At 38.3% G+C, this 14,431-nt stretch overlaps 1 protein-coding gene across 1 annotated transcript in view; it reads right to left on the reverse strand.

Annotated features, from left to right (window-relative positions):
- Positions 1-1,569: 1,569 nt before the first annotated feature.
- The window catches only part of JMY (junction mediating and regulatory protein, p53 cofactor), a 77,853-nt gene continuing 64,991 nt past the window's right edge, over positions 1,570-14,431 (reverse strand). The window contains exons 11-13 of the mRNA XM_010834613.1: positions 14,265-14,428; positions 12,936-13,246; positions 1,570-6,839 (exon numbers count right to left, since the gene is read on the reverse strand). Of these exons, the coding sequence (XP_010832915.1) occupies positions 12,939-13,246; positions 14,265-14,428 (472 nt within the window). The 3' untranslated portion in view covers positions 1,570-6,839; positions 12,936-12,938. The remainder of the gene's footprint in view (positions 6,840-12,935; positions 13,247-14,264; positions 14,429-14,431) is intronic.

Genomic DNA, 14,431 nt, shown 5'->3' on the forward strand with positions numbered 1-14,431 from the left:
CACACAGCTTCCTGCAGCAAAGAATTAATGAAGTTTCAACCAGTTTATAGAACTCAGCAAGGTCAGGATGAATGACAGCATTACAAAGGACTAAGGAATTCTATAGGGCCTATATTTCCAGGAGAGGTTTCCAGCTGTCCAGGTAGGTCACCCAGTAAGCCCATTCCAAACCCCAAACCAGCCACAGCATGATTTTCACAAGGATGGACTGCCATATACTGTGTTGAGACTTGAATTAAGTCCATTCATTTGAGGCTGAATGTGATATTCTATCATTTTGGCTAAAGCACTTCTATTAACTGCATTCTCTAAACTCTCATAGAAAAACCATCTAGTAATCAAAGCCCTCTATTTCGTACACATTTATGGAGGGAATACAAAGGAGTGAGGTCCTTCCTTGGGAGAAATGGCTCCCTTAACCCTAGAGACCGGAAAAAGTGCCATTTCCTACTTGGCCCATCATTTTATAAATGAGGGCTTGGGGAAGGGAGAAGGGAAGGAAAAAAGGATGTAATACAAGAATGTGGATCTTCTCAAGCAGAGACAAGCCCTGATTAAAAATAAACAAAAACAGCCATCTACAAAAAGTCAATTATCCAAGGAGATGAAACTGACTTGGGCTATGTGGGGTAGAGAGAGGGACTGGAGCCCTTACTCAGGCCCTGGGTGGAATCTGAGACCCAAGTCCATTAATGAAGGACCATTTAGACTCGTGCCTCTTGTGTCATGGCTGCAGCAAGGCAGCATCAGCTCAGGGAACCTACTAGGCTCTAGTTCAGAGTCCTGTTACTAAATGTGAAGACAACAATCTTCCCCAACTTCAGTTCAGTCGTGTCCAACTCTGTGCGACCCCATGAATTGCAGCACACCAGGCATCCTTGTCCATCATCAACTCCCAGAGTTCACTCAAACTCACGTCCATCAAGTCAGTGATGCCATCCAGCCATCTCATCCTCTGTCATCCCCTTCTCCTCCTGCCCCTAATCCCTCCCAGCATCAGAGTCTTTTCCATTGAGTCAACTCTTCACATGAGGTGGCCAAAGTATTGGAGTTTCAGCTTTAGCATCATTCCTTCCAAAGAACACCCAGGGCTGATCTCCTTCAGAATGGACTGGTTGGATCTCCTTGCAGTCCAAGGGACTCTCAAGAGTCTTCTCCAACACCACAGTTCAAGAGCATCAATTCTTCGGCACTCAGCTTTCTTCACAGTCCAACTCTCACATCCATACATGACCACTGGAAAAACCATAGCCTTGACTAGACGGACCTTTGTTGGCAAAGTAATGTCTCTGCTTTTCAATATGCTATCTAGGTTGGTCATTAACTTTCCTTCCAAGGAGTAAGCGTCTTTTAATTTCATCCCCAACTTAGATGATCACAAACTGACTGCTAAAAACATTCCTAAACTGTATTTTCTTACAAATAGTGGTCAGGAAGAGGCAGAGATACAGAGGTGGAGAGTCTGAACCCTGCTCATCATGTAAAAACAAATGTATAGCTTGCTCCTTTTTACTAGAAAGGAAGTGACATTATATACCACCACTGTAATTTTAAACAAACAAAATGAGCTTAACTCAATAAATATCTTTTATTAAAGAAAAAAAGAATATTGTTAAGCACCAAAACTGTATGTTGTTACATTGCATGTACAAGAAGAGAAAGGTGATTGCAATACTTGGTGTACAAGTACTTAACTCTGAAGTCATGAGTGTAAAAAACATGAAATACAAAGCAATACAGTCATTACAATGCAGAAAGTTGCACTAAAGAGCAAAAGGCAACAGTCAGAACATTATCAAAGATCTCGTAGTATTGCTCTAAATGCTTAGTTTTTTTCCTCTGTACTTTTAATACTTTAGAATGTTAACTGAGCATACTTAAGTACTGTAAATCTGCAAGAGCTGCCATTTACGTTTTGTACAGTGTCCACTTTAGTGTAATGGTGTTAAAGCCACCCTGAAAGCCAAGCACAAGGTGCTAGTGTTCTGCCTCTGCCGTTGTAATATTGCACAAAGCTAGTAAGTGGTGAACTGGTTTGCCACTAAAATTTTCATTTAACCGGAATGGCTAAAAGACATGTCAGTTTCATGAGCCCAAATGGGCTTTTTATTCATGCAAAAGGATTGGTAGCCTTCAGTTCTTCATAAATTATATATTATGGTTTCACACTTGGCAAGACATACAGTACAGTAAGAAATTCAATGGCGCAGTGGGGATCCTGTCCAAGTTGAGGAAGTAGCAAGTCACCTGCATGGGTTGTACTGTCTACCCTTCTTTGGTCACAAATGAAGGGATAACGTCATCTTGTGATTATGGAGAATTCTTAAAACCAATATTATTAGTATTGGGAAAAGCTAGAATAACTTGTTGATAGTTAACCATAGAACATGCAAGTTTAAAAAACAAAACTTCCCTTCTTAAAATTGAACTCTTTAACCAACACCCATACCTTTTCTATACATCTCAAATCACTTTCCAGAGACTTTCCTGAACTCACCAATTGGAGCCTCTCTTAGTCACACCTGACCAGAAAACCCCAAACTTCCTCCTTACTCTCACAACAAGCTGCTTCAAGAGTCAGTATAGCGTTGGTAACATGTTTAGTGCGTCAGCCCCAGAAGCGCTTTATGCACACGCACCTCACAGTGGTGCGCTTCGTGTGTTTGGACACTTACGGATTTGGAATTCAGTCAATTAAATCCCTCCACTATCAAGCTGTACATTTACTGTGGGTAAAACAGAAATGTTTAGAATGAACATATCTCTGAAATAATTCAATGAACAAACATTAAACACACACACACACACTCTCACAATCCAGACTCCCTCTCTCGCCTTTTTAAAAATCCTTTGTTTACATAGATGATAGTTTAGGCAGCAATATAAACTCATTTTGTAGGAAAAACTTTTAAATTAGACTATATTTATAGGATAAAAAATACCATTGCTTCACTTTACAAAGCAATTAAGCAGAGACTCTTTCTATGTGCTTTAAATAAAGAGCACTTTGCAGCAAAGTTCAGAAATCACTACTGAATTGTTCAGTAGCACTAAATGAATGCAACATGCTCCCCAGTAAGGTGCTTCTGCTTTCTTACCGTCTTCCTTCTAAAACCAATCTTGTGATCAACTCTCTAACACTAAGCATTGTTCTATGCTAACCAATAAATGAGAAATAAATTGTTTAAAATGCACATTTAACTTAACTTTATATTATTTAAATTCAGTGCAAGAATTAGGTAAAACTTGTTGGGTTTCTGCTTTCACTATCAAGTGGATGTGTGATAACTGCATCTGCCACAGTTTTTAAACATTTTATAGCTGTTCAAAAAGACTTTTTACAAATAATTTGGTATTATGTATATAAATTTCAACTCCCTGATAAGGCCTGTAACCAATGAGCACTTTACAGGTTGATGTCATAGAGGTTTAAAAAAAAATTATAAAGGTTTAAAAAGAAAACCTTGTATTTAGTGAAAGAAAAGGCTTTTCTTATATACACAATGAATGCAATTTAAAAACAGTCTTAGGGAATGTATAAATTTGAATGTATTAACTGTATACTGGTCCCATTTCAAACAGAGAAAGTGCTGCCCATTCATTTTTGTTCCACTGATAGAAGAGTTTTAATTCTTAGTGTCTGCTATGGCCAAAGTATGCTTTTCAAATCTAACACATTTTATGACAGAGAGAGGTCATGCCTTGAGTTAACAAATACTGCTACATATTTCAGCTTTGTAGAAACAAGGCTTCTTTTCCCTCCCTCATTATACAGAGTAATAAATTTTCTGTGTGTCCATATAGTAAGAGAAGCCCCTGTATTTTTCACTGTGGAAATACTCCTCCATACTTACTCCTGATCAACAGTTACAGCTGTGCGTTTATAGAAATGTCTCAGTTCTGCAGTGAAGAACTAAAGAATGATTGTTTCTATGCTGCTCACAGACTCAGTAAGCCTGTAAAATATACATTAAGTGAGCAATTCTCATCTTTTAAAATTCTTTAGCCAAATATTTCTTCCACATACTGCTGCTACACTACAGTACCCTTAGGGTTTTAAATCATTAGGAATACCTTTTCTATACAGGCCTCGTTGATTATATGTACATAATTTTAGTTGTATTAGTAAAAGAAATATTTAAAATTGACAGTCAAGTGAGCAGTAACATTAACCTCCAAACAACTAAGTCACCACCTACTTGTTTCCCTATTTTAAGTATACTGAGTTGAGACTAGATTGGTAAGTTAACTTATACATTGATTCAGTACAAGCAAGCAGCTGTCTGGGGATTTTTGATATGGAAATGATATATTAACAGCAATATAACTGTCAAATAAACCACATTAGTGGTATGGGCAAATTTGGAACTGGGAACATGATCATATATAAGCACCGTCCTACCTAAATATATACAAATTTAATACTAAGGGCAGAGATGTTCATTTTTTTAGGGGCAAAGATAAAAAGGAAACCATACTTACATTGATATAAATTTTGGGGGGCTCTGAAACTGATTTTTAATTAACATGAGGATTCAACTGGACAAACGGACTGCAGTTATCTGAAACTCTATTATTGGTGAGAACTCCGAAGGTTGATGACCTCCAGTAACATGGAATTTTGTGGAAGGAGGAACCTGAATCTGGAGGAGGGGAAGTAGATGTGTTGGAGAAAGTTGTTACCAGAGAATGGCCATTGGGGGCTGCTAGTGAGATTCTGCTTTAACCTCCTATCTTCAGGTATGAGGACAACCTTCGCAGAGTGCCGGGGTGGCTTGTGCTTACAGCCATGGATTCATTCCTCAAGGATTCACATGGATCTGAACACCCTGCATCATCTGCTAGAGATTTATTACAACATGGCTCGGGAAAACAGGTTACAGGACCCTTTTAAAAGGGAGTACTGCCTCTTGATGGAACCCCAGCTGTAACACTAAGTGGGTAGCAATTCCCTCTAGACATATTAAAGTTCCAGAGCTTCTGCTGTTAATATGACACCAGATCCTTCTGTAGTTTTCTAAATGTCAATAAATGAAACAACCCCCCCCCAACATGATATGAACAAGCATTCAAAGGCATAAAATTGATACATGATTTAAGATTTGCAAATGTGCTAAAATATTTTTTTTCAAATATATCCATCAAATCAATCATTAGGTTAAAAGGCATGTTTCAATGCATCGCTGAAGGTTTGTTACAAAAACCTGTAACCCACCTCCACTGTAATCAGGAGACTGAGTTAACTGCATTAAGTCCGTATTTCTAATATTCTCAGACAAGGTGTGAGAATGATGCTAGAATAAAGCCGATACATTGTGACAATGCTCATAGTCTCATCAATAAATATATTTTCAACATTTAAACAGATTTTTTTAAATATAACCTGTTGACAGAAAATTATCTCCATAATTATTTTAAAAGAAATAGCATTTTCAAGTGACAAAGGTGTGAGCGTAATTTTTCTTCAGGATCACCAACACAGATACGTTGGAGGACTTTTACTCCAGGACTGCTTTCTGGGTCTAGGCTAGAGAACTGCCTCAAAGTTCATTTTGGTACATTAGCCATTCACGTACCAGTGAAGACCTGTCTTATACAGAATCACACTTACAGAGTACTGTAAACTGGGATCCAACATATCTACCTTCATTCAAGCCCACAGCAGTCCTGCTGAGAATTCATGTCGGCTCCATGCATTCTTCAGGACTCCATTACAGCAAAATCGGCACCTAGAGCTACATACATATGTTTAAAATTTTATTGACAATAACGAAGGCTGTCTCCAGAAATTCAACTCAAAGCATGTGAAGAGTGAAATGCCAGTCAAAGAGGCTTTTCTGCCTGTCTACTTTCTGCACATTTGTAGAGCATGTTTTTCTCCCACTGTGGAACATAAAAATAAAAACTTTAATGGTCTGTGTTAGCAGGACTTAAGATCTGCATCTCTACTATTGAATCCTAATTTTTGATTCTCAATAGGAAAGTCATGTTGAGTTACAGTAATCAAGCAATAGTTCAAACGAAAAGGCTAAAAATAATTTGAAATATTATCAAATTACAAAGTATTGCTTCTCATAAACAAAGCTGCACATAAAATTCAAACTATTATGAATTCACAATTATGAAGAGCTATTTAAAAGCATGGAAATTTTTACTTTGAAACTTTACAAACTGTTACATGTGTGGGCTTCTAAAAATATGCCATGTTAAATGTATCACATTGTGGTAAACACAGTTATAGGTGTATCTCCATGGTCGTGTATCTTTTCAGATGTTGCTAAGCATCTTTATGAAAATCCCTTGGAGATGAATAATGTGGGAACTGTCAGTGCATTTCCATCTGATTCTTCCAATTCCTACCCTATAGCTATCACAATTAACTTCTTTTTCAGAGGGTCACACTATTTAAGCTGATACAGAACAAGCTCTGTATCTTGGGCAGGTGACTATTCAGTGCACTGAACGATAGATTTTAAAGCAGTCTCAACACAGCTCACAGTAGATCCGTCAACCCAGTGTTTCTTCCAACTCACAGCGACCCCGAGCTTTACTGGCCACTACAGGGATGTAAACGGGTGGACAGGTGGGGAAGGTGCTTAAAAACAGGAATCTTCAGAAGGCCGTTTCTTCGTTGCAGTCAGGAACATTGCACATCTAAAACTCATGTTAACCACCATCTACTGGAATGACTGGAAAAGTGGTAACTTGCCCGTTGTGCTTCCTTTTTCACACCACTGAGCCAATGCATTTTGGATCTAATAGAATCCAATCGTGGAACCAAATGTTTACAATTTTTCAAGAGCCAATGTTCAACTGTAGGTGTTTTTTCGTTGAGTTACCTGTGTACAGAGTAATACAGTATATTAAAAAACAATGGCCTACGAAAGACATTGTGTATTATGTTCCCTTGTATCTTTGCAAAATCCAGCATGAACAATGATGGGTTTTTTCTTTTAAATGGCCTTTTTATACCATTTGGCCATTATAAACGACCATTTATACCAGATGATGCATAGAAAACATCAAATAAAAATGAGAAACAAAATAACAGATCTTAATCACTGTTAGAAGGTTGCACATCAAGATTACTATAGTTAACACTGCTGTAATATATAGGCAAGTTGTTAAAAGGGTTCTTATCACAAGGAGAATACTTTTCTTTTTCTTTTAAGGTGGAGGTTAGCTAAACTAACTGTGGTAATCATTTCACAGTATACGTACATCAAACCATTATGCTGTGTACCTTTAACTTACGCAGTGATGTATGCCAGTTACTCTCAATAAAGCTGGGGAAAGAGTATTTTTTAAAGACTGTATGTTAGGTTCACTTTCACTTTTCTTCCTTTTACTCTTAACATTTTATGTCAAACTTATACACAAAAAAGAAAAACAAAATTTAACATCTTTACCTCATAAACTGACAGTATAATAAGAACTATCAAAAGCCATCTTTAAGTACATCAGAGAGAGTTTTCATAATGAGATTTAGAAGACAGCGTTAGTATTGGTCTTTAAATGGATGCTTTTAGCAGGACTTTTTGGAGAAGGCAATGGCACCCACTACAGTACTCCTGCCTGGCAAATCCCATGGATGGAGGAGCCTGGTAGGCTGTAGTCCATGGGGTCGCTAGGAGTTGGACACGACTGAGCGACTTCACTTTCACTTTTCACTTTCATGCATTGGAGAAGGAAATGGCAACCCACTCCAGTGTTCTTGCCTGGAGAATCCCAGGGACAGGGGAGCCTGGTGGGCTGCTGTCTCTGGGGTCACACAGAGTCAGACACGACTGAAGCGACTTAGTAGCAGCAGCAGCACTTTTAAAAATTCGAAATAGTTGTGTTTGAAACTCATGCACTGATCCACGACACATGAGAAATATATATATGACCTGTTTGTCAAATAAAAGCTGACACTTTGCTTTTGAGCACTTGAAATGTGTCTAGTATGACTGAGAAACTGATTTTAATTTGGTTTAAATGAAAATCTTGTATAAAATATTTTTCCATTAAGCAAAATGTGGTTGTTTTGGTATGGCAATTTAATTTAACCAATGAATACTTGGCAACCAAACTGAGATGGTGCTATTATTAAAGATGCCATACCAAAAAAAAAAAAAAAAATCTAAACTACACTGTGGAATTTTATACTGAATATATCATGTAAAATATTACTAAAATCAATTTTGCCCATCATCTTTAACTTTTTAAATCTGACTCACATATTTCTATTGGACAACATTGCTATAGTTATTTCCTAAGTTTAAGAAGGCCCTACAGGAAACAAAACAAATAATAAAAAATCTATTCAAATACATATATTTCCTTATGTTTAGAAATTCCTTTCAAGGATACTATTACCTATGGCTAGATAGATCTAAGATGAGCTTTTAGAGGAGGCTGAAGCTAAGCATGTCCAGGACCTTAAGTTTTTACTTAATAAAGTTTTAAGAAATTAGTTCTTCAAAAACAAGTACATAATTATATTATTTTAAATCTACAGGAAAGAAACCAATTAATAGGAAATACAAATTACAGCCTTTTAGCCATATGTAGAAAAGTACCTAAAAATTCAGAGCCTTTAAAAATGACTAAGACCACCCACAGGCAGTAACACATAGCCCTTTATCAATGGCTGCTCAACTGGAAGGGATTACAACTAGTCTATAGTTTGCTTCTGGCGCAGGATACATTTAGTCTTTAGCTGTTCCAGCTCATGCATTTTCTGGCAGTATTTCAGTGTTCCTCTCAACATTATACTATGTATCAGTCATGAACAATCAACCAAAACAGGAAGATTCTAGGCAACTTTCAAAGGATTATTTACTATTGACAGAAACCTAAGGACCTAGCAGAAGCTCTTGAGATTAAGAAGTGCAAGAATACACAGAAGAACTATTCAACAAAATGGCTTCATGACCTGGATAACCACGATGGCGTGGTCACTCACCTAGAGCCAGACATCCTGGAGGTGAAGTCAAGTGGGCCTTAGGAAGCATTACTACGCACAAAGCTAGTGGAGATGGAATTCCAGCTGAGCTATTTAACATCCTAAAAGATGAAGTGCTGCATTCTCAATATGTCAGCAAATTTAGAAAGCTCAGCAGTGGCCACAGGGCTGCAAAAGGTCAGTTTTCATTCCAATCCCAAAAGAAGAGCAGTGCCAAAGAATGTTCAAACTATTGTACAACTGTGCTCATTTCACATGCTAGCAAGGTAATGCTCAAAATCCTTCAAGCCAGGCTGCAAGAGTACATGAACCAAGAACTTTCAGATGTACAAGTTGGATTTACAAAGGCAGAGAAACCAGAGCTCATATTGCCAACAAGCTAGACAGCCTATTAAAAAAAAGAGACATCACTCTGACGACAAAGGTCTGTATAGCCAAAGCTATGTTTTTCCAATAGTCACACAGATGTGAGAGTTGGCCCATAAAGAAGCCTGAGTACTGTAGAACTGATGCTTTTAAATTGTGGTATTGGAGAAGACTCTTGAGAGTCCCTTGGACTGCAAGATCAAACCAGTCAATCCTAAAGGAAATCAGTCCTGAATATTCATTGGAAGGACTGATGCTGAAGCACCAATACTTTGGCCACCTGATGCAAAGAGCCGACTCATTGGGAAAGACCCTGATGCTGGGAAAGGACTGAAGGCAGAAGGACAAGGGGACGACAAGGATGAGGATGGTTATTAGGTTGGTGTAAAAGTAATTGCAATTTTGCACTGCTGAAGTTTACCATTTGGTATTGGAATACATTCTTAAATGTGGTTATGTTATATATCATTTTAATGCACATTTCTCGGTTTATGTTTTTTGCTAATGACATTACTTGTTGTTTTAAACTAGGGAAATGATGTTAGACAAAAAGCAAATTCAAGTGATTTTCTTATTCAAGTTCAAAATGGGTCATAAAGAAGTGGAGACAACTCGCAACATCAACACCTTTGGCCCAGGAACTGCTAACGAACATACAGTGCAGTGGCGCTTCAACAAGTTTTACAGAGAGGATCGAAGCTGATCCTCTTACAACTGCGTGAGAAGTTGCTGAAGAACTCAACATTAACCATTTTATAGTCATTTGGCATTTGAAGCAAACTGAAGAGGTGAAAGAACTCAAGAAGTGGGTGCCTCGTGAGCTGACCAAAAAAAAACCAAAAAACATTTTGAAGTATTATCTTCTCTTATTCTACACAATAACAACGAACCACTTTTCAGTTGGATTGAGAGTGTAAAGGAAAGTGGATTTTATATGACAACTGGTGACAACCAGCTCAGTGGTTAGACTGACAGGACGCTCCAAAGCACTTTGCGAAGTCAAACTTGCACCAAAAAATGTATTTGGTGGTCTGCTGCCTGTCTGGTCCACTACAGCTTTCTGAATCCCACTGAAACCAGTACATCTGAGAAGTGTGCTCAGCAAATCGAAGAGATACACTGAAGACTGCAATACCTGCAGCCAGCAAGGGTCAACAGAAAGGGCCCGATTCTTCTGCACGACACCACCTGGCTGCACATCGCACAACCGACACTTCAGAAGTTAAACGGATTGGGCTACAAAGCCTTGCCTCATCCGCCATATTCACCTGACGTCTCGCGGACCTACTACCACTTCTTCAAGCATCTCAACAACTTTTTTCGGGGAAAAGGCTCCCATAACCAGCAGGAGGCAGAAAATGCTTTCCAAGAGTTCATCGAATCCCAAAGCAAGGATTTTTACACTTTAGGAATAAACAAACGTATTTCTCATTGCCAAAAATGTATTGATTGTAATGGTTCCTATTTTGATTAATAATGTGTCTAAGCCTAGTTATGATTTAAAATTTACAGTCTGAAACCACAATCATGTTTGCACCAGCCTAACAGATAGCATCACTATCTCAATGGATCTGAATCTGAGCAAACTCTGGGAGATAGTGGAGGACAGAGGAGCCTGGTGTGCTGCAGTCTACAGAGTCATAAAGAGTTGGACATGACTTAGCAGCTGAACAACAAATTCATTATGGACATATTCTTAACACCTGATATAAGGTAATTAGCACCCCAAAGCTGTAAATAACATCCAAGCCACTTGAATATGTGAAATGTGTGCTTATGTGAAGTTCTAACTGTGGGATTATGTCATCAGTGCGCCAACACGGTAGTTTCTGGACAGGTTTAGCAGCTTATTAAGAGAGGCTACATGCTAAAAGGGACAAGGGAATGGGTAGCAAGCATTGTGAAGTGGGACACAATTTGTAATCACCCAGTGTGGGGATGGTTCCCAATCAGGCACATATGAGTCTCTAGACACACTCACACAATGAGTGGACATGTTCACATTCCTTTACAAAGCACAGCATACAAGCACAAAGAGCTTAAAATCATTTGGGGATCCAAAAACAGTACGTGACTAATAATTAAGGCCTCCACACCTAACAGGGAAAAAAGGATGCCACCAGTCCCAAGACTCATGGCCACAGCAGTAATGTTGCTGTCAAATGCTGGTTAGAACACACTCAGATTACACACGGCCACTTGTCCGAGTCTTCATGCTTTTGTCAAGCTGCTGAGTGGGGCAGGTGCTGGTAGGGAGGGCCAGAGTTGGGAGTGAAGAAGCAGAACATTTTTCTGACAGCACAAAAGGATAAAACTGCTTTTAGTAATATTCTGACATATTCAAAATAGTATCTTCCAACATCTAATCAATATATTTTTTAAAGAACTAATGACAGTTTCTGTTTTTTTGGGGTTTCTTTTTTTTTTTGGAGTTAAGTCTTTAAAATCCAGATGTATGACTACGTATGTATCAGTACTACTCTGACAGGATGTTTGGGAATGAAGGCCATGAATCTGCATTTTTAATAAACTCTCTTGGTAATTCTTAGGATTTGGCACCGGGATTTGTAAAATAACTGTGCTACGGATAAGTTTCTCATTCCTCTACCTCACCTACTTCCCCCTTTTTAGTGAAGACTATAGAAACATTCCATCAAGAGAACATAATGATTAATAGAATATACGTGCATATTACATATCTGTACAGGCATTTCAGTTTTGGTCATACCAATTCAATATACTATTTGATTTATAGCATGTGTTATCTTTGTGTGTGTGTACTCAGTCACTCAGTCGTGTCCAACTCTGCGATCCTCTGTCCATGGATTTTTCCAGGCAAGAAATACTGGAGCGTGTTGCCATTTCCTACTCCAGGGGATCTTTCCGACCCGGGGATTGAACCCATGTCCCCTGCATTTCCTGCATGGCAGGTAGATTCTTTGCCACTGTGCCGCCTGGGAAACCCCTGTGTTATCTTTACCAATTCTATATATTTAGCATAATTTGTGCCAAATAACTATACAAATTAGCTTATTAAAATGTACTGGGGAAAACTCTATCACCTTGGGAGAATACCAACAGCCACAGGGGTAGCTCAATAAGATATTCATACAATTTTATATAGATAATGCAGTAATTATGATGTCATAAATGATAAACTTTAAAGGCTTGAAAGTTAAATAATTAGACAATGCAATTAGATTCCTTTGTGGGAAACCAACAAAATATCAAGATTCAATATGCATAACAGTTTGCAACTAAAACATCTAAGTCAGAAAAAGCTTTTCCTATTTTTTTTTTGAAGCTAGAGTAAAACTATCACTTTATTAGAGTAAGACTATCCTTTTTACTTGCATTATAGCTTATACTGAAAAAATGTTTTAATGAACAGGATATAAAAAAACACAGCATTTACAAAGCAACATCTTTGTAAAGCATTTTTTCTTGTTATGTTTCCGGAAACTACAGAAGTAAAGCCTAAAGTTTACAAATTTATGATCCAGGCTCTAACTGACCTATATAGTAAAAAATGACCCTCAGATGCAATGAAATTTGACAGAGCTCATCATCCAATATAAAAGCTGTATACTGAACACTACTGAAGAAAAGTAAGGCCATTTACTTGTTAGTTTTCCCAGTCTGTGCAAGGCAAAGCCTCCTCTTCGTCCTCTGATTCAGGGGATGCTTCTTTGATTCTTCTAAGAGCTTCATGGATGCTCCGTGTTAGAGGGTCTGTGTCAGGCAGAAGTGTGAAGGATTCTCTCAAGACTTCCTTCTGTACCTTCTTCAATTTTACCCCCTTTCTTATTTGTGCCAAGATGTTATTACTATCATCTTCATCAGGAAAAGGAGGCAGAGTTCGCTGTTCAACCTTTTTCAGATGGAAACTACCACGCTTCAAGGAAGCTAGTACCTCATCCATAGGTGAGCTCACTTTAGAAAATGGAAGAGAACAAACAGCTAGTTAGGACTGCGCTTAAGACTGGCAACTGTACAACTTTTAAGCCTTTAGGACTGTGACAGCCCAGGAAGCTGAAAGCACATCAACAGAAGGGACCACTGAGCATGGACAGAACTTTGTCAGAACACAGGGGACACTAACTAAGTTTGTTTAAAAAAAAGTTCCAAGACTCAAATTCCATGTCAAGCATTACTAGTACTTCTATTGTTTCCTGTGTGAGAGGAGAGAGCCGACGGGGAGCTGTGAGCGGGGTGATCTTTAGTAATATTATGGTTGAGACTCCTAAAGGGTTTCCATAATACAAAAATCCAATCTAAATTCAGACAGTGACTGGACTGTACATTTAATTAAAGAAACTTAAATTCTGGCTCATTATGGTGATTATTTTCTTTTTTTAAATAACTTTCACATATGATATTCTACTTGGGTTATGATAAGAAATATCCTACAGGATGGTCTCTTAGATTAAAATTTAATACACAGATAAAGTAATCTCTCCATGAAAGTTAAAGCTCCTTAAGGGCCAAAATTATTCACTGTTTGAAAAACAGCTTTATGAAGCATATCTGAAATGCCCTTTTCTTCTTTGCTTCTTCATACAACAACATGCCAGGGTCCTCAATAAATATGTAGCCAAATGAATCTTCCAATGTTATTCTGACCAGACAGCTTCCATTTTCTTATATTTCTGAGATTTAAAATCAGATTCTAACATAAAAGGAGCCACCTAAAATATGTTACCAAAGAGATCAAGTCAAAAGATAAAATTTTAAAAACATGCCTAAGAGCTCAAGCAGGCCCACATTTATTCGTGTCTGCACCCATCTGCACACATGGTTTGGTAAGAATTCTGCCAAGGTGAGACCTTGAGAACCTGTTTGCTATCAAATAATGTTCAAAAATATAATGTTTAAAGCTTTGTAATGTCTGAGGACAAAAATGGTCTTTAACTATATGCCTCAGTCAACAGATGAACTGTTTTTAACTCACCTCTCCTCCTCTGCAAGCCTTCAGCCGTCTTTCTGAGCTTCTTCCTGGCACTGACGAGCTGGCTGCTGTCGAAGAGGTGTGCTGAAGGGGCACTGGCTGACTTTGGGATCCTCTTCTCGCTCCCCTCCATCTGGGGCAGGCCTTTCTCCAGGGTCTCGGGGGCGCTG

The sequence above is a fragment of the Bison bison genome, unplaced genomic scaffold (assembly GCF_000754665.1).
Source record: "Bison bison bison isolate TAMUID 2011002044 unplaced genomic scaffold, Bison_UMD1.0 scf7180017864034, whole genome shotgun sequence".
In the NCBI taxonomy this organism is placed as follows: domain Eukaryota; kingdom Metazoa; phylum Chordata; class Mammalia; order Artiodactyla; family Bovidae; genus Bison; species Bison bison.